Below are 24480 nucleotides of genomic sequence, written 5' to 3'. Positions count from 1 at the left end.
GCAGAAAGAGAAAAACCCCTAGTAAACCCTGAATCCAAAATTGGATAGCAAAGGGTTAATGTAAAGACACTGGCAGTGTGTGTTACAGAATAATTCCTCTAGATTTCTTACTAGATTTGCATGTTGGCATGATGTTAGAAAAATGTACCTATTGCTGCTTACTTACTGTGCGATTGTCACTGGACACTTTAGTTGATTGGTTTATTTTATTTCACTTACTGCATTAATTTTTCTGTGCCATTTTTTAATTGTCACCAATGAATAAATGCATTGTTCTGGGTCCGTGTCTGCTGGGGGTAGTAGTTCTCCAAATAAATACGCAGCCAGCTAAGTGTTACAGCAGGCTTGCGCCAAATTATTTCCTGGCTCTGAAATCACCGCTCTGTTGCAGTTAATAACAGTGCAACACTGCAGTTCCGTGACACACACATCAGGGACAGAATTGTGTAGGCAGGGCCAGAAGACATATCTTATACATTGAATATACGCAGTGGTCCTTTTCCAAAAAATATTGGAAAAAAATCTATTTGGCCTGCCTGTCACTGTGCTCAGTGTTCTGGGTCCGTGTCTGCTGGGGGTAGTAGTTCTCCAAATAAATACGCAGCCAGCTAAGTGTTACAGCAGGCTTGCGCCAAATTATTTCCTGGCGTTCCGTAAGCGAACTCAGCCTCCAACCACAGGCCAATAAGCGGCACATTTAATTACAGCGTTGTGTTTCTGCATTCCTGGTAATACAGCATGCTGATGGGTAGGGGTAGGCCTAGAGGACGTGGGCGCGGCCGAGGACGCGGAGGCCCTAGTCCGGGTGTGGGCACAGGCCGAGCTCCTGATCCAGGTGTATCGCAGCCGACTGCTGCGGGATTAGGAGAGAGGCACGTTTCTGGCGTCCCCACATTCATAGCACATTTAATGGGTCCACGCGGTAGACCTTTATTAGAAAATGAGCAGTGTGAGCAGGTCCTGTCGTGGATGGCAGAAAGTGCTTCCAGCAACCTATCGTCCACCCACAGTTCTGCGCCGTCCACTGCTGCAACTCAGAATCCTCTGGCTGCTGCTCCTCCTTCCTCCCAGCCTCCTCACTCCATGAAAATGAGACATTCTGAGGAGCGGGCAGACTCCCAGGAACTGTTCTCGGGCCCTTGCTCAGATTGGGCAGCAGTGGTTCCTCTCCCACCAGAGGAGTTTATCGTGACTGATGCCCAACCATTGGAAAGTTCCCGGGGTCCGGGGGATGAGGCTGGGGACTTCCGGCAACTGTCTCAAGACCTTTCAGTGGGTGAGGAGGCCGATGATGATGAGACACAGTTGTCTATCAGTGAGGTAGTAGTAAGGGCATTAAGTCCGAGGGAGGAGCGCACTGAGGATTCTGAGGAAGAGCAGCAGGACAATGAGGTGACTGACCCCACCTGGTTTGCTACGCCTACTGAGGACAGGTCTTCAGAGGGGGAGGCAAGGGCAGCAGCAGGGCAGGTTGCAAGAGGCAGTGCGGTGTCCAGGGGTAGAGGCAGGGCCAGACCGAATAATCCACCAACTGTTTCCCAAAGCGCCCCCTCGCGCCATGCCACCCTGCAGAGGCCGAGGTGCTCAAAGGTCTGGCAGTTTTTCACTGAGAGTGCAGACGACCGACGAACAGTGGTGTGCAACCTTTGTCACGCCAAGATCAGCCGGGGAGCCACCACCACTAGCCTCACCACCACCAGCATGCGCAGACATATGATGGCCAAGCACCCCACAAGGTGGGACGAAGGCCGTTCACCGCCTCCGGTTTGCACCGCTGCCTCTCCCCCTGTGCCCCAACCTGCCACTGAGATCCAACCCCGCTCTGAGGACACAGGCACTACCGTCTCCTGGCCTGCACCCACACCCTCACCTCCGCTGTCCTCAGCCCCATCCACCAATGTCTCTCAGCGCAACGTCCAGCCGTCGCTAGCGCAAGTGTTTGAGCGCAAGCGCAAGTACGCCGCCACGCACCCGCACGCTCAAGCATTAAACGTGCACGTAGCCAAATTTATCAGCCTGGAGATGCTGCCGTATAGGGTTGTGGAAACGGAGTCCTTCAAAAGTATGATGGCGGCGGCGGCTCCGCGATACTCAGTTCCCAGTCGCCACTATTTTTCCCGATGTGCCGTCCCAGCCCTGCACGACCACATCTCCCGCAACATTGTACGTGCCCTCACCAACGCGGTTACTGCCAAGGTCCACTTAACAACGGACACGTGGACAAGCACAGGCGGGCAGGGCCACTATATCTCCCTGACGGCACATTGGGTGAATTTAGTGGAGGCTGGGACAGAGTCAGAGCTTGGGACCACTCACGTTCTTCCCAGCCCCAGAATTGCGGGCCCCAGCTCGGTGGTGGTATCTGTGGCGGTGTATGCTTCCTCCACTAAAGCACCCTCCTCCTCCTCCTCCTCCAACGCAACCTCTGTCTCGCAATCAAGATGTGTCAGCAGCAGCAGCACGTCGCTAGCAGTCGGTGTCGCGTGTCGTGGCAGCACAGCGGTGGGCAAGCGTCAGCAGGCCGTGCTGAAACTACTCAGCTTAGGAGATAAGAGGCACAGGGCCCACGAACTGCTGCAGGGTCTGACAGAGCAGACCGACCGCTGGCTTGCGCCGCTGAGCCTCCAACCGGGCATGGTCGTGTGTGACAACGGCCGTAACCTGGTGGCGGCTCTGCAGCTCGGCAGCCTCACGCACGTGCCATGCCTGGCCCACGTCTTTAATTTGGTGGTTCAGCGCTTTCTGAAAAGCTACCCACGCTTGTCAGACCTGCTCGGAAAGGTGCGCCGGCTCTGCGCACATTTCTGCAAGTCCCACACGGACGCTGCCACCCTGCGCACCCTGCAACATCGGTTTAATCTGCCAGTGCACCGACTGCTGTGCGACGTGCCCACACGGTGGAACTCTACGCTCCACATGTTGGCCAGGCTCTATGAGCAGCGTAGAGCTATAGTGGAATACCAACTCCAACATGGGCGGCGCAGTGGGAGTCAGCCTCCTCAATTATTTTCAGAAGAGTGGGCCTGGTTGGCAGACATCTGCCAGGTCCTTGGAAAGTTTGAGGAGTCTACCCAGGTGGTGAGCGGCGATGCTGCAATCATTAGCGTCACCATTCCTCTGCTATGCCTGTTGAGAAGTTCCCTGCAAAGCAGAAACAGAGACGGGGGAAGACAGTATGTCGCTGGATAGTCAGAGCACCCTCCTGTCTATATCTCAGCGCGGTGAGGAGGAGGAGGAGAAGGAGGAGGAGGAAGATGAGGAGGAGGGGGAAGAGACAGCTTGGCCCACTGGTGAGGGTACACATGCTGCTGGCCTGTCATCCTTTCAGCGTGTATGGCCTGAGGAGGAGGAGGATCCTGAAAGTGATCTTCCTAGTGAGGACAGTCATGTGTTGCGTACAGGTACCCTGGCACACATGGCTGACTTCATGTTAGGATGCCTTTCTCGTGACCCTCGCGTTACACGCATTCTGGCCACTACGGATTACTGGGTGTACACACTGCTCGACCCACGGTATAAGGAGAACCTTTCCACTCTCATACCCGAAGAGGAAAGGGGTTCGAGAGTGTTGCTATACCACAGGACCCTGGCGGACAAACTGATGGTAAAATTCCCATACGACAGCGCTAGTGGCCGAAGGCGCAGTTCCGAGGGCCAGGTAGCAGGGGAGGCGCGGAGATCAAGCAGCATGTACAGCACAGGCAGGGCAACACTCTTTAAGGCCCTTGACTGCTTTATGGCTCCCCAGCAAGACTGTGTCACCGCTCCCCAGTCACGGCTGAGTCGGCGGGAGCACTGTAAAAGGATGGTGAGGGAGTACGTAGCCGATCGCACGACCGTCCTCCGTGACGCCTCTGCCCCCTACAACTACTGGGTGTCGAAGCTGGACACGTGGCCTGAACTCGCGCTGTATGCCCTGGAGGTGCTTGCTTGTCCTGCGGCTAGCGTCTTGTCAGAGAGGGTGTTTAGTGCGGCTGGCGGAATCATCACAGATAAGCGTACCCGCCTGTCAACCGACAGTGCCGACAGGCTAACACTCATCAAGATGAACAAAGCCTGGATTTCCCCAGACTTCTCTTCTCCACCAGCGGACAGCACCGATACCTAAGCAATACGTAGGCTGCACCCGCGGATGGAAGCATCGTTCTGTATCCCCATCAAAAACAGGGACCTTTTCGCTTCATCAATCTGTGTATAATATTCCTCCTCCTCCTGCTCCTCCTCCTGAAACCTCACATAATCACGCCGAACGGGCAATTTTTCTTAGGCCCACAAGGCTCAGTCATATAATTTTTCTAAACAATTTTTATACATTTCAATGCTCATTAAAGCGTTGAAACTTTCACCTCAACCAATTTTTATTTTAACTGGGCTGCCTCCTGGCCTAGTTACCAATTAAGCCACATTAACCAAAGCGATTAATGGGTTTCACCTGCCCTCTTGGTTGGGCATGGGCAATTTTTCTGATGTACATTAGTACTGTTGATACACCAATTTTTGGGGGCCCTCGCCTACAGTGTAATCCAATTAATTTTTAGCCCACCTGCATTAAACATGACATTACTACCTTAGCTGTGTTGGGCAATGCAATGGGATATATTTATGTACCGCCGGTGGGTTCCAGGGAGCCACCCATGCTGTGGGTCCACAGGGAGTTGTAAATGCATCTGTTTCCGCTTCTAAAGAACCCCAGTCTGACTGGGGCATGCAGTGTGGGCCGAAGCCCACCTGCATTAAACATGACATTACTACCTCAGCTGTGTTGGGCAATGCAATGGGATATATTTATGTACCGCCGGTGGCTTCCTGGCACCCACCCATGCTGTGGGTGCACACGGAATTCCCATTGCGGAGTTGTACCTGCCTGTGACTATATATAAAAAACCGTGGTCTGACTGGGGCATGCAGACACCTTGACAGAATGAATAGTGTGTGGCACATAGGTTCCCCATTGCTATGCCCACGTGTGCAGCTCCAGATGGAGGTGGCACAGGATTGGATTTCTCATTGCTTCTGTACAGCATTGTAGGCTATCGCCCCGCCCCTTTTAAAGAGGGTCGCTGCCTAGCCGTGCCAACCCTCTGCAGTGTGTTCCTGCTTTTCCTGTGGCAGACGCACTTATAAATAGACATGAGGGTGGCGTGGCATGCGGGCAGCTGAAGGCTGGGTAGGGACAGTTTGGTGTGCGCTGTGGACACTGGGTCGTGGGGGGGGGGGGATTTGGCAGCATGTAACCCAGGAGAAGTGGCAGCGGAGTGTCATGCAGGCAGTGATTGTGCTTTGTTGGAGGTAGTGTGGTGCTTAGATAAGGTATGCATTGCTAATGAGGGCTTTTCAGATGTTAAAGTTGTTGGGGGGGGGGCACTCTTGCTGCTATTGTGGCTTAATAGTGGGACCTGGGAAATTGAGATGCAGCCCAACATGTAGCCCCTCGCCTGCCCTATCCGTTTCTGTGTCGTTCCCATCACTTTCTTGAATTGCCCCGATTTTCACAAATGAAAACCTTAGCGAGCATCGGCGATATACAAAAATGCTCGAGTCGCCCATTGACTTCAATGGGGTTCGTTACTCGAAATGAACCCTCAAGCATCGCGAAAAGTTCGTCTCGAGTAACGAGCACCCGAGCATTTTGGTGCTCGCTCATCTCTAGTGGTCACACCAAATATTGAATTGATTTAGATTTCTCTTTTGTTCATCAACTTTGCATTTTGTTAATTAACAAAAATAAACCATTAACACTTCTATTTTTAAAAGTATTCTTACTTGGTAGCATGTTTCTACACCAACCTAAAACTTTTGTAGCCTACTGTACTTCTTATACAAAGCTGTAGAATCATATAGGTAGACTTTTTAGGTAGCATCAAAACACAATGTGGTGACAAAACAGCTACACAATTCTTTCATACACTATTCATGCGCTTGAATACATTCCCTATACAACATCTCTCTATGACCTAAGGAAACCTCAGCCAAGAATTAATTACTAAGGACCCAACTTATGATAAGGGGTGTTTTCAAATTCCAACAAACAGGACTAGACCTTCCCAACTAATTGAATCCCACATGTAACCATTGGGGTATCTGAAAATTTTCAAGACATTCTAATTATTTTCCTGCACAGAAAAAACAAAAAAGATCTTTTACAGACCCATATACAATATTCTCAATCAGGCCCAGAAGGAAGATCAGAGGACTTAATATATTTGTGACTCTTGTGCATAAATTTAAGGAACTCTCAAGCATGAGTCAGACCTCTACAGGTAGACAGCTAAATAAGATCATATAATAAAAAGGAAACGTAACGCAATATAATCACCAATCCTCACGTGCCCTTTCCTCTGTACTGCAGCCTTCCATATCCGGTTTTAGATTGCTTCAGAGTGTTTGGCTACATAATTAGATGGAATAGTGCAACATGGTGGTCCAAACACTTTTAAAGCTTTTTTTATATATATTCCCAAGCTAAAAGTAAATACAGGCATATCATATAAGAAAACATGTTTTTTTTTACTAACTTTTGGCTTCTGAATCCAAAAATGAACCCCAGTTTTTTCTATTACATCAACTTTTTAAAAATACAGGATACCCTCCATTTTTCTATAGAGGATATCCTGTATTTCTATTTCCTAGGAAATGCCAAAATGAGGTACTTGAAACAGTTTACTTTAACTGGCGAATTGTTTCATGATGAGACCAAATTTCATGTGCAGAGGTGGGAAGATAATGTTCAAGTGGCTCATGTAGAATGTTTGGATCACCAGGTTTGAGGTCGGATCTTGGAGGCCAATTCTTTCCACCCAATGCTTCTCACAAGCTCTGCTGTCCCCTAAGCACAGATAACAGGGATACTTGGTGTATCTGCGTTGCTGACCAAGAAGAAAGCATACCATTTTGAGGTCCACACAGATGATCCAATTGTGTTTGTGATATTGCAACAACTCAATGACTCTCTTTATGTCTCCATATTCTTCACAAAGAGCAACTGAATGGCCAATTGGGACCGCACCAAATAAACTGCTATTGTGGAGGAAGACACACTTTAAGCTATCTATGAACAGTTGAGTTATAGATTGGATTTCCCAATTCCTCCATTAAACCATGCATGTTATGGAAATACACAAAGCCACTGTCACTTTTAAAGCATTGCAGAAATGCAATTTCTCTTGATCGACAGCAGGATACCTTCGCTCCTTTTTCAAGCAAGTTTTCCTTATGCAGTCTCGTTGCTAGGAGTTTTGAAGCCTTCAGCATTCAGCTCATGCTGATCATATCCCTTACGAACTAAGTCATGTTTAATTTCAAAATTTTCATCATTGCTGCCACTTAGTTCTTCACCATAATCATGTTCTTCAAGAGAGGGTAGTTCAACGAAAACTGGCTTTGGGATTTCAGCTGAGACACTGGTCCTATAACTGGTGCTAAATTAGGAGACTCTATTTTATATTTATTTTTCTTGTTATATCCTGAAGTTTTCACTATACAAAAGTATGTCACTGGAACGATCTTTTGGCGCTCACCAAACCATAGGTATACCAAATGACAACTTATCATGTATTCCCAAGCTTGACAAAGACCACAGTTTGTTGGTCGAAACGTCGTGCATGGACATGTTAGATGTTTCTTGCAATAAAAGTATGGAATTCTTCTTATCTGTGCTGATCTACTTTTTGGATTCCCTGATGCTGCCTATCCTCTATTTTGTTGTTGCTATACCCAACCAGGGTATCTAGGGTGACAGACAGTCTGGTCCGCATCAGACCTCAGGCTTGCAGCTCCTGTAGCTGCCTCTGCATGCCATTCTGGGTACTGCCATACAATAGGGGTTGCAGAATGGGCATTAATACTTTGCACACCAACAGAGGGGGCATTAATACTTTGCTGAGCCATGTAGTGGAGATTATTTACTTTGAGAAGCCACAAAGAGGTAGTGTCTTTGAGGGAGCTCATAGGGGGCACTATTACTTTGTATGGTCATGGAATAAGCACTATAACATAAAAGCACAGACCGGGTATTATTACTTTGTAAGGCTACAGAGGGGCTATTACTACTTTTTGGGGCCACAGAGGAGGCAGTATTACTATGAAGACACACTGAGAGGGGAATTGGGGCAAGCAGTAGGATGTGTTAAGTGTGCAGAGATGAGTCGTGGATAAAAGAAGACTTCATGGAGGCCAGATAGAGAAAAGAAAACAGACAAGCCAAGCATGCATGTCAATAGGAGTGTTGGGTGAGATAGTTGTCAGCGGAACAAGCACTCAGCAGACAGCTATCTAATGTGTACGGTCAGATTTATTTTCATGAATATGTAGCCAAGGCATCTACTGGTAACATGTGACATTACTAAGGAATGATTCATATGCTTCAGCTCTAAGAATAGCGTTCTAGTTGATAATGCATGTATCTCTCTCTCTCAATATACATATCTAGATTTGACATCCTTGGGACAGTGATGATAAGTAGCTTGTCTAACAGGGTTAGCTTTTAAGAGGGTTTTGACATCATTTACTAAAGGAATCTATAAAATGATCAAGATGATTTTGTTACAGTGTTGTTATGGGCATTGTGTTCATTTATTGATTTAATTTCTTGCACAGGTCCCCAAATTCCCTCTTACGTGGTGTCTTGTGTTGCAGAGCACCAGATGTTCTTGCTTACTTACCTCAAGAAGATGTGCATTAAGCACTGTTCTCATGAATATGCCAGGAGTCGCATATACCCCCTTTGCTGGATTTTTACCATCCTGGCAACTAAAAGCCCCATAAAGCAGGATGGTTTAATGTACTGTGAGGCTATGCAGGCAACCCTATAGAATCTGTCTGCGACATGGGATAATTATAATTGCACTCGGGTGTAGTCAGTATTATGCAGTCTTTGCATTTTATTCCCATATAGCCAGTTTGTGACCGTTTGTACATGTAAGAAGCTAATCTAAAGTGGTTCTGTTACTTCTTGATTAGACTTAGTCATAATTTGTAGAATGATTCTATATGGAATTCCTATAACATGAAGTAAAATGAAGCATTGTAATTTGTTCATAAATTGCTGTACATAGCCTTGCATCGACTTTAATAGTCCTTGTCTGCAGAGTAATTAACAGAAGCCATTAATCCTTCAGTCTTAGGCCACATTCTTAGTTATATTTGGGCTTCTGTTCAAATAATCCGCTTTCCTGCCCCACTATGGGGCCAAGAAAACGGAATCCCTGCCCAAACAGGCTTCCATTGTACTGGTTTCTGTTATGTGGGCGTGGCCTTAGGCCGTTTGCACATGGGCGTGTCAGACCTTGCATGCGGGATTCCTGCAGCGGAGTTCAACCCGGTGCCCAGATTGTGACCGCAGCTTACCTGTCCGGCTGGCTTCTATTGAAGTCAATGGAAGCAGTCCATCCAGAGAGTTTATCAAAATTGGGGTTATTAACTTCAGAAAAAGACGTCTGAGGGGCGACCCAATAACTATAACTATGTATAAATATATCAGGGGGCAATACAGAGACCTCTGCCATCATCTATTTATACCCAGGACTGTGACTGTAACAAGGGAGCATCCTTTACAACAAGAGGAAAGAGGATTTCTACACCAACATAGAAGGGGGTTCTTTACTATAAGAACAGTGAGGCTATGGAACTCTCTGCCTGAGGACATGGTGATGGTAAATTCTACAAAAGAGTTTAAGAGCAGCCTGGGCGCCTATTTTGGGCATTGCAATAATATGTTACAGTCACTAATTAAGTCAATAATATGTTACAGTCAAGATGGTTGGTGATCCAGGGATTTATTCTGATTCCTGGATTGGATTTGGGAAGGATTTTTTCCCCCTTAAATGAGAAAAATTGTCTTCTACCTCATTAGGGTTTTTGTCTTCTTCTGGATCAACATTGGGGGGAAACTTGGCTGAACTGGATGGAAATATATCCTTTTGTGGTCTAACATACTAAATGTAAGTACTCTTTAACATGGCTATGAAGCCAGAGCTCATAAAGATGGTATCTGATTGCTGTGTTGGTGATGCTCCCTTTGCCAAGTACTGACTGCATTTTCTGTGAAAAGTGGAGAGCTAGTCCATCTGCATCCAGACCCCTTGGACCACATAAAATGAGTCAGCCTGCAGGCCTTGAATTTGACATATGTGAACTATAGTAAATGCATACTAACTGCATTCAATCACCTCCTCTGTGGCCTTACATCCTGAATCAGCACACCCAAGACTCCATCAATTTCTTGGAAAAAATGGCACAATTGATGGTCCTGCAGCTAGGAACATGTGATTAGATGATTCAGTAGAGAACACTATACTTATCTGGTGCACCTTTTAGAAACGTCATTGCATTTACGCATATTAATTATTTTAATATATTCTACATTGTGCCATAATTGTAGACTTGTTACACGCCCTTTAAAAGGAACCCGCCCACCCAAACATTCATTGAGATTTAATGTTTAATTGCGGTCCAAATTGCAGGTATCATGTTAGAGAGCAGGAGTAGCTGAGCAGACAGATATATAGTTTTATGGAGAAAGATTCAGTATAGCTTGTATTTTATTCATTTATATCTCTGAACATGCTGAGCTGAACAGTCCAATGGGCGGTCCTATCAGTGATTGACAGCCGTGTATGATTGTACTTACAGGGGTAGCTGCCAATCCCTGATAGCTCCGCCCATTGGACAGTTCAGCTCAGAATGAGCAGAGATATAAATGAAGAAAATAAAACTTATACTGGAACTTTCCCCCATAAAACTATATATCAATCTGCTCAGGACAGAATGTTCATTCTGACAAATTCCCTTTAAGATTACTTTATACTTTCTGGAAATATATTTTTACAGCCCTAAAATGCTTCGCTTAAGCTGCCTTACAAGCTATTCACCACATTTATTATGTGTTTGACACTTTTGGATGCTCACTTGACAAGGCCAGGGGCTTATCAGAAAGTGGGCGTGCTCTTTCATTCAAAAGGGGTGCAAAAGATCAGCTGATGATTAAGCAAATGCTTGATTATGTGAACATAAAAATACTCGCTGGTCAGCAAAAGGTAATTCTCTTGGTAGTATTTCCATCCTTGGTTTTACAACTGGGTGATTTATTAAAACTGGTGGAAAGAAAAAGTGGAACAGTTGTCTAGAGCAACCAATCAGACTGAAGATTTCATTTGAGGTTCTTTGGAAAATGCTGTGCGTCCTATGGAAAAAATGTGCTATATGATCACACAAGTGAGTGCCTATACTCTAGTGGCCAAAATTGTGGAAACCTTTTGAAAAAAGTGCATTTTCGATGTTTGATGGCTTATAACTCCAGTTTTTTTGTAAGGCCGCCTTCTCACGTTGCAGAATCACTGTAAGCATTCTACAACAAAATACCCACGGCAATTCCAAAAGAATTCTGCGACAGCCAAACCTGCACCTAAATTATATGGATTTGGCTGCGTTTTCACTTGTGGAACAGCTGCAGAATTCAACCTTTGCATTAACGCGATTCCATGGGCGATTTTTCACTGCATTATCTGCGGCAATAATCCGCATACGGGTAACGCATGAAACGCTTTCCATAGGATAACTATGGAAAGCGCAGTTCGATGTACACGAGCAGAAATCTGCCGCGATTTTCCACCTATCATAATAATAGGTTTATTGCGGAAAATCACGGTGATTTTAAAAGGTTCTCCCACAGTGGAAATCCGCGTGTGTTAAAATGCAATGCCCATGGACAGGCGGCCTAAATAGATATGCTGCAGAATCAGAATCCACAGTATGTTACAAAAACGTTGCAGATACATCATGGAAAATATCAGCACCATTTATAAAGGATTTTTTAAATCCCCGTCACATGGCTTGTGCTGTAAAAGCTGCAAAATCTGCACAGCAATTCCGATAGTGGAAATTCTGCAGCGGATCCCGCCTGTGTGAAGGTAGCCTAGTAATACCATAAAATGATATATCGTTGGAAAGATAATTTAATGTAGAATGTAATGCAACAAATTTTATGAAAGAAATCGGAGTACAGCACTTACCAGCAGGAAAAGCAAGAAACCTACAGAAATAAATATTCAAAACATGTCAGTTGGTACTTTGTTGAGGAAACCTTTAGCCTTAATTGCGGTCTTACAACACCTTCCTATAAAGTGAAGCAAGTTTTTCATGTCTTCAGGTGTTACGTAATGTGAAACCAAGATTGTATTATTGTTTCTTTTAATTATGCTTCACTCCTTGGCTGTTTCTGGTTAACAAGTTTCTTTAATCGGTTCCAGGGATTTTTCAATAGGGACTATTTCCAAGAAATTCTAGCAGTGTAATATGATTCTCCTGAACCCAATTTTTTACACACACATGACATGGAGCTGAATCCTGCGGAGATATAAAGGCTTCATTATCTTGGAAAAGATCACGTGCAGAAGGCTTCCAGTTTAAGCTGAAGTATTTCATTTATTTTTTGCCATTTACTGTCCCATTAATTACACAAATTCTGCCTGCATCTTTTGCTGTCATACATCCGCGGAGCATGACACTAACTGGGTGCTTCATGGAAGCTGTAAGACAGTCAAGAGAAAATCTTCTCCTTACCTACTTTATGCCGCACAACTGAATAGGGAGATTCTGCTCCCATCACTCTAGATGATTCTGTCCCATTTTACCTCTATCCAGAGAACGTGGGTTTTAGCCCACTGTGATTTTTTTCAATCTTTGTTTAACCCGTTAAGGACCAAGCACTGTAAATGTACAACGCTCGGTCTTCGGCTTTAATCCCTTCTGATAGCAGAAATATAGTTCAGAAATCGCATAGAAGAGCAACACCACCGATAGTCCAAAAATGTTGACTTTATTCAATCCATAAAAATGGAGCAGCAACGTTTCAACTCGGCATGGAGTCTTTTTCAGCTTGTACCAGTCTCCGCATGGAGTCTTTTTCTTATATGCACCAGTCTATAGAAGACTTCAGAAAACACAGTTATAGATGTTGTAGAGATGTGTGCTAAAGACCTGCGAGAAATTGAGAAAATTCAAGACTGTTGCTTCTCTACCTAGGAATGGGAAACCTGTTTGATCACTCCAAATGCACTACAGGCAATCCTGAAGAAACATTACATTCTAAGGTGTATCAAAGCATTTTACAGGAGCATGTAAGGGCATTACCCAATGAAGAAACATTGGGTAATGCAACTAGATTAATTACCCAAAGCACACAAGTAAATCAATTTTAAAAGAGATTTGTGTTTTGGAATGGCCAAATCAGACCTTAACCCTTTCAAGATGTCGTGGCATGACCTGAATACAGCTATGTGTACAAGGCATCTCAGAAATATTGATCAACTGAAATACTTTTGCAGGGAGGAATGGTCCAAACTTCCTCTACAACGGTGTGCAAATCCTATTTGCAGCTACAGCATACATTTGATAGAGGTCATTGCTGCTAAAAAGGGATTTACAAGTTTATTGAATTCAGGTTTTCACTACGTTTTTCACCCGGCACTATAAATGTTCTCTCACTGTGCTCAAGTAAAGACATGGATGGTACAATTATTTGTGTGTTATTACTTTAGTTAGATTGTGATTGTCTAAAACTGTGACTTAGATAACAATCAGACTACATTTTATTATAACCAATCCAGAAATCCAGAGTGTTTTCTTGCAACGATCTAGTGGATATTCCAGCTGCACCTCTGTCATGGTATTGCATGTAATTGTAGGGACAAAGAACAAAAAAAATGGAAAAACAAACCTTCAGCACAACAATCTGCTCGATACCAGCAGTCAGCCATCATTATCTTTATTATAACATACTCGACATCCTGCTTACAGCCTTACATTTCCACTTGATTGTGTTAAAAAGCCTTTGCGTACCTGCACAGAAAGCTTTTACAGAATAACAAAATGACTTTGGCGAGATCATAGACATGTATTTTGTAATAATCATAAACATCGGAAAAGCAGCAGCTTAATCTTGGTGTAAAGCTGTGAGCATTATGTGCTTCATCAGCCTTTTGTATCTGGGCTATCTTAAAACAAAAATGCCCTTGATGCCCAAAGCAACCAATCAGAGTTCGGCTTTCACTATTCCAGCCCAGCTTTTAAAATAAAAGTTGATATTTGATTGGTTGCTCTTGGCAGCCATGGAGCTTATTCCCTGGGACAGCTATGGGCATGTGCTCTAAAAGGGAGTGTACAACAGGCTATACGAAGACATCACCACAGTAGACTTCAGAAGGTGGAAAAGGTACACAAGGATTAAAACGCACACAAGTATATTATATTGTAAATTGTAGGAGTTCCTGAGTCATTTCCCAAATACTGCAACTGAATATGTTCCTGTAACACCAGCAGTTAGTATATGAGGTGTAGTGTAGCTTTACACACAGAGAACACAAATATAATTGGTGCTCATAACCCACCAGCATGGAGTACCATGAATAAAGTTTAGCCACACGTGCAACACTTCACTCTTTAGAGCACCCATTGCCAAAAATACATTTTCGGTATCAAAAATAGTAGCTAGAATCACACCATATTTGGGGTCTACATTGGTCTGTGGCAGGAATTTCAGCTGATGTACTGATGTCAAACTTACCAACTAGCCGGCAATTAGTAAGACATGTTCCGCGGAGTGTTCTTTTAGCATACGGTAGGTTGCTATATGATCATTATACCTTTACCCCAACTGTACTGAATAGCCTGGTTGATGAAGTTTCAATACAGCTGTATGCAACAATAATGTATACAACCCTGTATATATATTATTTATATTTTTTTTTTTGTATAACAAAAGTGGATGATAGACGTAGCCAATACTATAGGCATATTGCTGCATTTACCTAGGGTACATGGATCCAATGAAGAGAATTCCCAATCGTGGTGTGACTCTAGCCTAACACACTTGTCTCCCGAGGATGCAGCAATTCTCTACATTACTATCTACTTTAATTATCTCAGATGCTCACTTTATGAGCAAGAGCGCTGCCAAGAATAGATTAGGGAGGAGAACCAAATACTCCTTCTCTGCCACTCCATCTGCACTTAAACACTGGTTTATGACACTCATAGGCTGAATGCACACGGGCATATTTGCAAATACTGCCCATAAACATGCTATGGAAAATCGCTTTTCCACGAGCCCACGAGCGGAAATCAATTGCGATTTTCAGCTCACAGAGGGAAACTCGCAGGATATTCTATTCCAGCCGGCACATCCGCAGAACAGATTATGAAGAATCCGGAGAGGTACGCAGGGGTCACCGGCCGGGCCACTGCTGGATCCTGCATGCGGAATCCGACCCGGTGGAATGTAGACTGCCATAAACACAACCTGCATTCTGCTCTAGACTCACAGCACAAGTGTGATTATATATATTTAACTTAATGGCCTCCTACAGAACACCTAGGACACTATGGTAACCCTGCTGATTTTAAGGCGAACCCCCAGGCCTGGACAAACAAAGATGACTGCACCAGCTTCTCTGACTACCCGATGCACACTTTGCATTAGTATCTTAGACTGTCAATACATGCTATGCACAGTGTGCATCAGGTAGTCAGAGGAGCAGTCCATATTTGTTTGTCCAGGCCCGAAGGGTCGCTTTAAAAGAAATACTATACATTTTTGGTGTGTGAGTCCACAGAATATCCAAATTGGACCATTACCAATGCAATTTCCAAGTAAAAAGAGAATACGTGTAAATTCATATTATGGGGTTAATTTCCTCTGGGAATTTCCAACCGTGCTTCACTTTGGCAAGTCGAGTAGGCCATTACCCTGAGCCAATAGCGTGTCCCTTAAAAGGACAATTAAAGTGCATTATATTTATCACTACAGCGCAATGTGTACAAATGTCTTGGGATCATTTACTACACGTTTATCAATTAGTCAAATAGGCTCTTCAAAAAGTCATTCCAGCATGCATGAGGCAGCCACATGCTACATTCTCTGAAGCCCCCAAACATCGGTGTCATTGGTTCCATTCAGTCTCCATTGCATATCCAAATATTTCTAAGGGCCCTTATACACGGAATGATCATTCACATTCTTGCTGGATCACAGGAACCTGAACAATAATCATCCGGTACACTGCCAGTGGCTGAACGACCCGCAATAAGTCATTGGCTTATCATTCCTTGCTCAGTTTCTGCAGGCATAACAATCAAAGAATGATCGAACTGTGTTCTCTGAATGACTGCCTAACTGTGCATGGAGGTGGGCAGGTGGAAGCGATTCTTCGGCCTACCCTGCCTCTATTCACTGAGCGATCATCCCTCCTGTATGAGAGCACAGGAGCGATTATTGCTGGGAAGTGTCCCGCGTCTCAGCTAGGGTCCAGTGTAAAAGGACTAACCTGAACTTTTAGCGTACAGCCACATGGCAAAATCAGGATGTGCTACATGCGGATCTTGATGTGGATTTGCACCAGATTTCCCCCATCTCATTTGAAGGGGTGAAAACCACAGCAAAAGGGCTCTTTCACAGGATCGTATGCGTTTTGACGTTCTCTCGTCCGCGCTGTGATCAATGGGCAGAGATAATTAGCGTTTTTTCGTTCATTCACACAACCATGAGCATTGTTTTTAGCGAAAAAATAACTTGCACCCCGGAAAACCCTCGCTCGACATACCGTATATACCGGCGTATAAGACGACTTTTGAACCCCGAAAAATCTGCTCTGCAGTCGGGGGTCGTCTTATGCGCCGGTAATACAAAAAAAAAAATGTAAAAAAAAAAAATCATTACTCACCTCCCCCGGCGTTCTGTCGCGCTCTGGCAGGATGTCGCTCGCTCCTCGTCCCCGGCGCAGCATTGCTTTCTGAATGCGGGGCTTGAAATCCCCGCTTCCAGAAAGCTAATACACACGCCGTCAGCCGGTACAGCTATTCAATGACAGCATTGAATGGCTGTGATTGGCTAAAACACACGTGGCTTCAGCCAATCACACTATTCAATGACATCATTGAATGGCTGTGATTGGCTGAAGGCGCACGTGTGTTAGCAATCACACCCATTCAATGATGTCATTGAATAGTGTGATTGGCTGAAGCCACGTGTGTTTTAGCCAATCACAGCCATTCAATGATGTCATTGAATGGATGTAACTGGCTGACAGCGTGTGTATTAGCTTTCTGGAGGCGGGGATTTCAAGCCCCGCATTCAGAAAGCAATGCTGCGTCGGGGACGAGGAGCGAGCGACATCCTGCCGGAGCGCGACAGAACGCCGGGGGAGGTGAGTAATGATTTTTTTTTTCTCCATTGTAATACCGGCGTATAAGGTGACAGTTGGGGGGTCGTCTTATACGCCCCGTCGCCTTATACGCCGGTATATACGGTAAATCCTTGGGAAGCCTTCAAATGCCTTAAAGGAGATGTCCCGCGCCGAAACGGGTTTTTTTTTTTTTCAACCCCCCCCCCCGTTCGGCGCGAGACAACCCCGATGCAGGGAAGTAAAGGAAGCTTACCGGAGCGCTTACCTTAATCCCCGCGCTCCGGTGACTTCAATACTTACCGCTGAAGATGGCCGCCGGGATCCTCTGTCTTCGTGGACCGCAGCTCTTCTGTGCGGTCCACTGCCGATTCCAGCCTCCTGATTGGCTGGAATCGGCACGTGACGGGGCGGAGCTACACGGAGCCGCTCTCTGGCACGAGCGGCTCCATAGAAGACTACAGAAGACCCGGACTGCGCAAGCGCGGCTAATTTGGCCATCGGAGGCCGAAAATTAGTCGGCACCATGGAGACGAGGACGCTAGCAACGGAGCAGGTAAGTATAAAACTTTTTATAACTTCTGTATGGCTCATAATTAATGCACAATGTATATTACAAAGTGCATTAATATGGCCATACAGAAGTGTATAGACCCACTTGCTGCCTCGGGACAACCCCTTTAATAGAGGCACCTGTAAGCATACAGGTGCCTCTATTTATGCATTTCAAGGCTTCCCGAGGATTATGCTGGCTGACTGAAGGCTGCTAAAATGCCTCCCCCTGCCCTATTTCTCACAGATCCCGTAGGAGTCTATGGGAGCCGCTGCCGTATATAGTTCCAGAACTATCTTTTTAGCCACCGTATATACGCAGCTGCCGTATTTCGGTTGCGTATGTTCCATTTTTTACAATGCAACGTTATTTAATTTAAGCACTGTATATTCACCTGAGTGAACAAATGCATTGGAAACCAATGCCTCAGATGGGCGCGTATATCGGTTGGCCAGAAAAACGTGCCGTATATGCGTTTGTGTGAATGAAGCCAAAATCTGCACCAGAGGTCAAATTAAATTCTGTAGATTTTTTCCACAGTGTGTGGATGAGATATCGTTAAATCTCATTCACTTTGCTTGTACTGTAATAAGCTGTGGATTTTCCACACATAAATCCTTGCTCAGGAGACCTACTTCATGTGAACAGATCATTTCGCAGAAGTTTTCATGGTTTTTCACATAATACAGCAAACATGATAAGGGACCATTCAAACAGGAAGGAATTCTGCATCAAAATCCTCACTGCCAACATGCAGAATTTCATGCGGAATTGCGGACAGGATTCTGCATGTTAGTAGTGTCGATTTTGGGGCTGAATATTTTGCAGAAGGGCATATTCCACAACGCCGTTGCAGAATATTTCATCCTGTGTGAAAGGTCTCTATTTTAGCTAAAAGCTAAAATAATTGTCACCTTTCTTTCCTTGTTTCTACAGGCTGCAGGAACCCTGTAAACTTAGTATCCCGTTGGAAGCGATGGATGAGCTCCTGTACTTCCCCATAACTATAAGACGGAATCACATCACTCAAGTTCTTCTCTTGAACATTTCTAAGCATCAAGGCCTTTGAAAAGCGTGACCATGCGATGTATCCGCGGATGAAAGGCGTTTTTATGCCAAAACCACCTTGCATCACTTCGGGGGAGGAAGTAGTGATCCTTTTCAATGGGAAACCTCACATCGCACCGCAGGAACCTAGCATGCGGTGCGATGCGGCTGCCGACCCCATTGAAAACAATGGGCAATGCGCGGTCATGCCCAAAGATAGGACTTGCCATGATTTGTTTCCCTCATCACTCATGTGTATGACCCCATTCAAAAGAATGAGGTTAATACTCGTGTGAGATATGTGCGTTGCGAGACGCACATATCTCACACGATTTTCTCGCCTGTAGCCTCAGGAATCCTAGAAATATCTTTCTGAGCTCAAATTAAAGAGGGTAGTTATAGCTCAAAAGCACGTCAATCCACAAAAGTAAATCAAAAATATAGTCATTTCCAACCACCCTGAGTTTTACTTTGGCACAAACAAAATAGAAACTGTACATCAGTGCATTGAATATCACTGGCATTGTCAGTGATTATTAAAGGATACATTTGGTGATGTAAAGAAAGGCGAGCAGGTGATTGTATATGATTACATTGCAATAAGAATAACTGCCTTCTAGAGATAAGCGAATATACTCGTTTTGAGTAATTACTCGATCGAGCACCGCGATTTTTGAGTACTTCCGTTCTTGGGTGAAAAGATTCGGGGGGCACCGGGGGGCGGGGGGAGGCGTGGCGGAGCAGGGGGTAGCAGCGGGGAACAGGTGGGAGCCCTCTCTCTTTCCCTCTCCCCCTCACTCCCCGCTGCAACCCCCCACTCACCCATGGCGCCCCCCGAATCTTTTCACCCGAGTACGGAAGTACTCGAAAATCGCGGCGCTTGGGCGGAAAAGGGACGTGTCCGAGTAGGTTCGCTCATCTCTACTGCCTTCGCAAGTAATGATGTCCCACATCATTCATCAAAGCAGTACAGTTAATGAAACAACTTCCTATGTACTGGATAGAGCGCCCATCCGTAAGAGTAATAATCCGTGTGCTCTGCAAAAAGAGATTAAAAATAAATAGTAACATCTGTAAGTGCAGGAAGAAAATGAATGGAGTCCATATTCACCACATTATGAATGCAGGTCAGATGTGAACAAGCTATTTCAGAATGACGCCTTATTTGCAGTAGTTGTCCAAATAGCTGTATCCACAAGCATAATAGCTATGCTAACAAGACAATATTGTTATATATCATTCAAATGGAAAGTGACTGAAAGTAGAAAAAATCTACAGCAAATGGTTATCCTCTCTACCATTAAGCATATAAACCAGACACACTTTCTGATTTATTCCACCGATGGAGGTAAAATTAAAGGGATTGTGCACTTTTGACAATCTTTTTTTGGTAGGGTGTCTCATTGATGGGACCCCCAGTTATCAGGTGTAAGCTATTAAAGAGGTTGTGTCAAGTTATAAAGTTAATCCCTAACCACAGGATAACTTTATGATCGATAGGGTCCAACTGCTGGACCCTCCATCTATCCCAAGAACGGGGGTCCGGTTGGTCCTTGAGATAACGACAGTGCCAGAGATCACTAAATGCAAATGCTTCAGCGATCTCCAGCGCTGTCATTGAAGTGAATAGAGCAGCAGGGCACCTGCGCGACCTCCGCTCCATTCACTTGTGGACTGACCGAACCCCCGTTCTCAGGTCGGTGGGGGTTCCAGTGGTCAGACCCCCACCAATTATAAAATTATCCCCTATCCTGTGAATATATGGGCATAATTTTATAACTTAGCACAATATTTTTAAGAAACCCGGCACCAAGTGTTCAATTTAGTGTGGGCCGATATACAGAAAGTACCAGGAAGAGTGATCTGTAGCAATATTTCAGAATTACCAGAGAAAATCATTCTTTGCGATATGGATTCTGATAAGATAGTGCATACAATGGGCTTCATTTATTAAAGCTGTCTAAGAGTTCTTTTACATGGGCCAAGAATCTGCACACTGTATTGAGAGCCAATCAACAAAGCATGTAGATGAGGACAACCATTGAGCATTGTTATGCTCATGTAAAAGAAAGGATCAACCAACGAATTAGACTTTGCTCATCCACTGGATGATTGCAGGCATGTTTACACAGCCTGATGATTGGGCAAACAAACGCTTGGGCAAATGTTCTTGCCAAATCATCAGTCCGTGTAAAACGCCCTTAACAAAAAAAATCTATTCCTATTCACCAATCGCAGATTGGATTTCATTGCATACACTCTAAGTTACTGGAAAAAATCTAATAGTGCAAAATATATTTATCACATCGTTCTGCAATGAGGGCTTCAAATATACAAAAAAACAGCATTTTAGTGAGTGCTATTCTTTAAACTACCATGCGGGAAAAAAGGCTGCCCTGTGATTGGTCGATGTGGGAAATACGGCCATCTTTTTCCTTTAGACAGTTTTGATAAATGATGCCTTTTGCAAAAGGGGAGAGACAGAATTCATGAAATCTTACTTTGGGTCCATACAGCAAAGAGTAATAACTATTCCCTAATTCTTTAATAATTTTGAGAATCAACATCAATAAAAATAAAATAAATAAATGTTGTTATTTGTATAGCGTCAACTTATTACACAGCGCTTTCAGGTAATTTTTATTCATTACCCCCCACCAAGCTGGCTGCTCATTTTACCGACCTCGGAAGAATGAGTCAACCTTGAGACAGCTACCTGAACCATTTGGGGATTGAACTTGCAACCTTCAGGTCGTGAGCGAGAGCTTACACTCTGCGCTACACGAGGCTCTCAATAAGTCATCTCAATGACAAATAAGTTCATTCTCTCTGCTGTGCTTCAATCCTCTCAATCAAGCATTTGATTAAAATGGGGTCTATTTTTGCGTCAAACTTATTTGCAAACCAATGTCCTGAGTGCAGGAGCCATCGTAGTTCAGGCGCCCCATAAATGCACACACCTCGAATATGAGTTCCAGTGCAAGGTGGATAACGAGTTTCCTCAGAATAGATCCATTTCACTAGTCGAGTTTTGCTATCAAGATCTGTAACCTCTCCGTCTGTCCTTGAAAGCCCCCCTGGTGCACCTGGCACCCGATTTAGTGTTGCCCAAAAGTGTTCATCCGGCGAAAACGTGTCTTTACTCCACTCTAAAAACTCTTTAGCTAATGGTGAATCAAAGATAAAGTGAATAAATGGACGGCTTAAAACAAAATAGGCACTTCCAACATACATCTCAATGCCTTCAGGTGGCGGATATTTAGGAGTAAAAGTCCTGACTGGCATCTTTACATAATCAAGTTTTACCACAAACCTAATCTCATGCTGGTAGGTATAGCGAGCTTTCTTGATATCTGTCGGTTTGCTTGTCTCCAGCATATTCTTTCCATTAAGTTTTTTCAGCTCAGAGACTAGTTCGGAATTGGATTTCAGTGGCATGTCCTGGCCACACAAATTAATGGCATATTTCCACTGCACAGGTGACTTCAGCAAATCAGACAAGCAGTTGAGATCGGCTTGTAGTCTCGAAACGTGGGCATAAATTACTGTCTCAATTTTCGATGCAATAAAAACATTGGGGAAACATTTGGCTAAGTTTTTCATGGCATTCTTGAAACTGGAAGAAGATTTTTGGTCATAATGAATACAGTAGACATTAACAGGATTGTATATGGTGTACAGAAGGCGTTCCACACTTATAGCATCTTTGTGTACAACTAGTGAATACGCTATGGGAAAGTCTTTCTCTTCCTGCGAGATAGGTTTTACATGGTAGTGGCGCAGCTTCTTATAGGCCACGCAATTATTTGTCATTGTCACAACGTTTGGATCTTCAAGGTCAAATATGCGTCTTTTCCTAAGCTGTAAACCTTTTCCAATCTCCATTGGATCCAATTCATATATGGCTGTACAGTTGATCATGCTAGACGGGTCAACTGGTAAGGAAATTTTGGTGACAAAAGAAGAGAAAATATGTGGCTCCACAAAATAACTTTCAGTTCTAGAAAATATTAACTCGATTTTCATAAGCTTCAAAATGCAGAGCAAGGACACAACGATCAAGAAGAAGAATACTTTCTGTCGTTGAAGACATGAGATACAACCCTTCGGCTTCTTCATTCTGAAAGAATACATATCACATGTGAGGAAATTGTAAAGTGTGCATTCAGATGTGTTTCAAAAACAATTTACAGGGCATCTCAAGAAGAAATACAACATTAACCCTTTAATGACATGGCCTATTTTGGGCTTAAGGACGCAACGATTTTTGGCGGATTTTCATCTCCATTTTTCAAAAGCCATAACTTTTTACGTTTCCGTCGACGCGGCCGTATAAGGGCTTGTTTTTTGCGTGGCAAACTGTAGTTTTTGTTGGTGACATTTTTGGGTACATAGACAATATTGTAAAACTTTTATTATTTTTTTTTATGATAGCAGGGAGAGAAAACACATCAATTCTGCCATAGATTTTCTTTTTTTTTTACAGCATTATTCATCGGTACGATACCAAAATCCTTATTTTTTTAGGTTTTTCCACTTTTTCGTAATAAAAACCCTTTTTTTTAATTGCTCCATTCAAAGTCCTATAACTTTTTTATTTTTTCATGGAGCTTTGTGAGGGCTTGTTTTTTGTGAGGCGAGCTGTAGTTTTTATTGGTACCATTTTGGGGTACATATAGCTTTTCTGTTCACTTTTATTGCAGTTTTTGGGAAGCAAAATGCTAAAAATGAGTATTTTGCCTCCGTTTTTTAGTTGTTGTTTTTTTACGCTTTTTGCCGTGCAGGATAAAAAGCGTGTTTAACTTATTGTACGCATCCTGTTACCATGGTAACCCGCCAGGCTCTCCGCGATTATATTGCGAGAGTCAGATGACGTCACAGAGGGAGCATGGACAAGTTTGGCTTCATGAGACAACCCATTTATTTGGTAGCCACTAATCAGTTAAAGTTCGGTAACCCTAGTCATACATGTACTACAGTCTGTAAGCCCTTTTACATGGCCCAATTATTGGGCACAAATGTTCAATAATTAGAACCGAACATTTATTCACGCAATTAAAACACTACAAGTCTTTAATAAACCCTGTAAACTAAACTATAATGAATAACAGATAACCTGCCCCAAGAAAGGCGAGCCCATACAGGAACCTAACCCTATCTCAAAAGAAAGAAAGATATCAAGCATCACCAAAGTTTAGTCAGCAATAGTTAGTAATGACATCTGTAAGGAAGCAATACATCAATGCAAAAATGTAAAAGACCAATAACAAATCCAGGAAAGTGAAAACAATTACATCACTATGTCCAAATTGTCATATAGTAAAGCCTATGCATTTCACCCTGAAATACAAATTGCTCATCGAGGAACAAAGCAACCAAGAGTCATAGCAATGTCATTTAACAAAAGTGCATATAATAAATGTATGTATAGGCTATCCCATATACAAAAATCAGAAACTATAAACTCACTCCCAGAACCACAGAATAAAAAATAGATAGTATACTTAATATGTGGGTCAATAGAGTGTCAAAATGCACGTGTCAGCATAAAATCTAATCTGACACAGTAAATGATTTGCTCACTTCCAAAACCATAAAATTAGATAAGCAATATAGTAAATGTACAGGGTAAAATACATATTTGCCAGCCAATAATACATTCTGACACAATAAATAAGTTTCTCCCCATATTAAAACAATAATATG

The 24480-nt window shown here is 43.8% G+C and overlaps 1 protein-coding gene across 1 annotated transcript in view; it reads right to left on the bottom strand.

The window, feature by feature from the left end:
- Positions 1 to 17222: 17222 nt before the first annotated feature.
- Positions 17223 to 24480, bottom strand: part of GCNT4 (glucosaminyl (N-acetyl) transferase 4) — a 28023-nt gene continuing 20765 nt past the window's right edge. Inside the window, exon 3 of the mRNA XM_066602887.1 lies at positions 17223 to 22894. Within this exon, the coding sequence (XP_066458984.1) occupies positions 21595 to 22893 (1299 nt within the window). The 5' untranslated portion in view covers position 22894 and the 3' untranslated portion in view covers positions 17223 to 21594. The remainder of the gene's footprint in view (positions 22895 to 24480) is intronic.

The sequence above is a fragment of the Eleutherodactylus coqui genome, chromosome 5 (genome assembly GCF_035609145.1).
Source record: "Eleutherodactylus coqui strain aEleCoq1 chromosome 5, aEleCoq1.hap1, whole genome shotgun sequence".
NCBI lineage: Eukaryota > Metazoa > Chordata > Amphibia > Anura > Eleutherodactylidae > Eleutherodactylus > Eleutherodactylus coqui.
The sequence above is the reverse complement of the archived record's forward strand: the minus strand, read 5'-3'. Positions and strand labels throughout refer to the sequence as shown.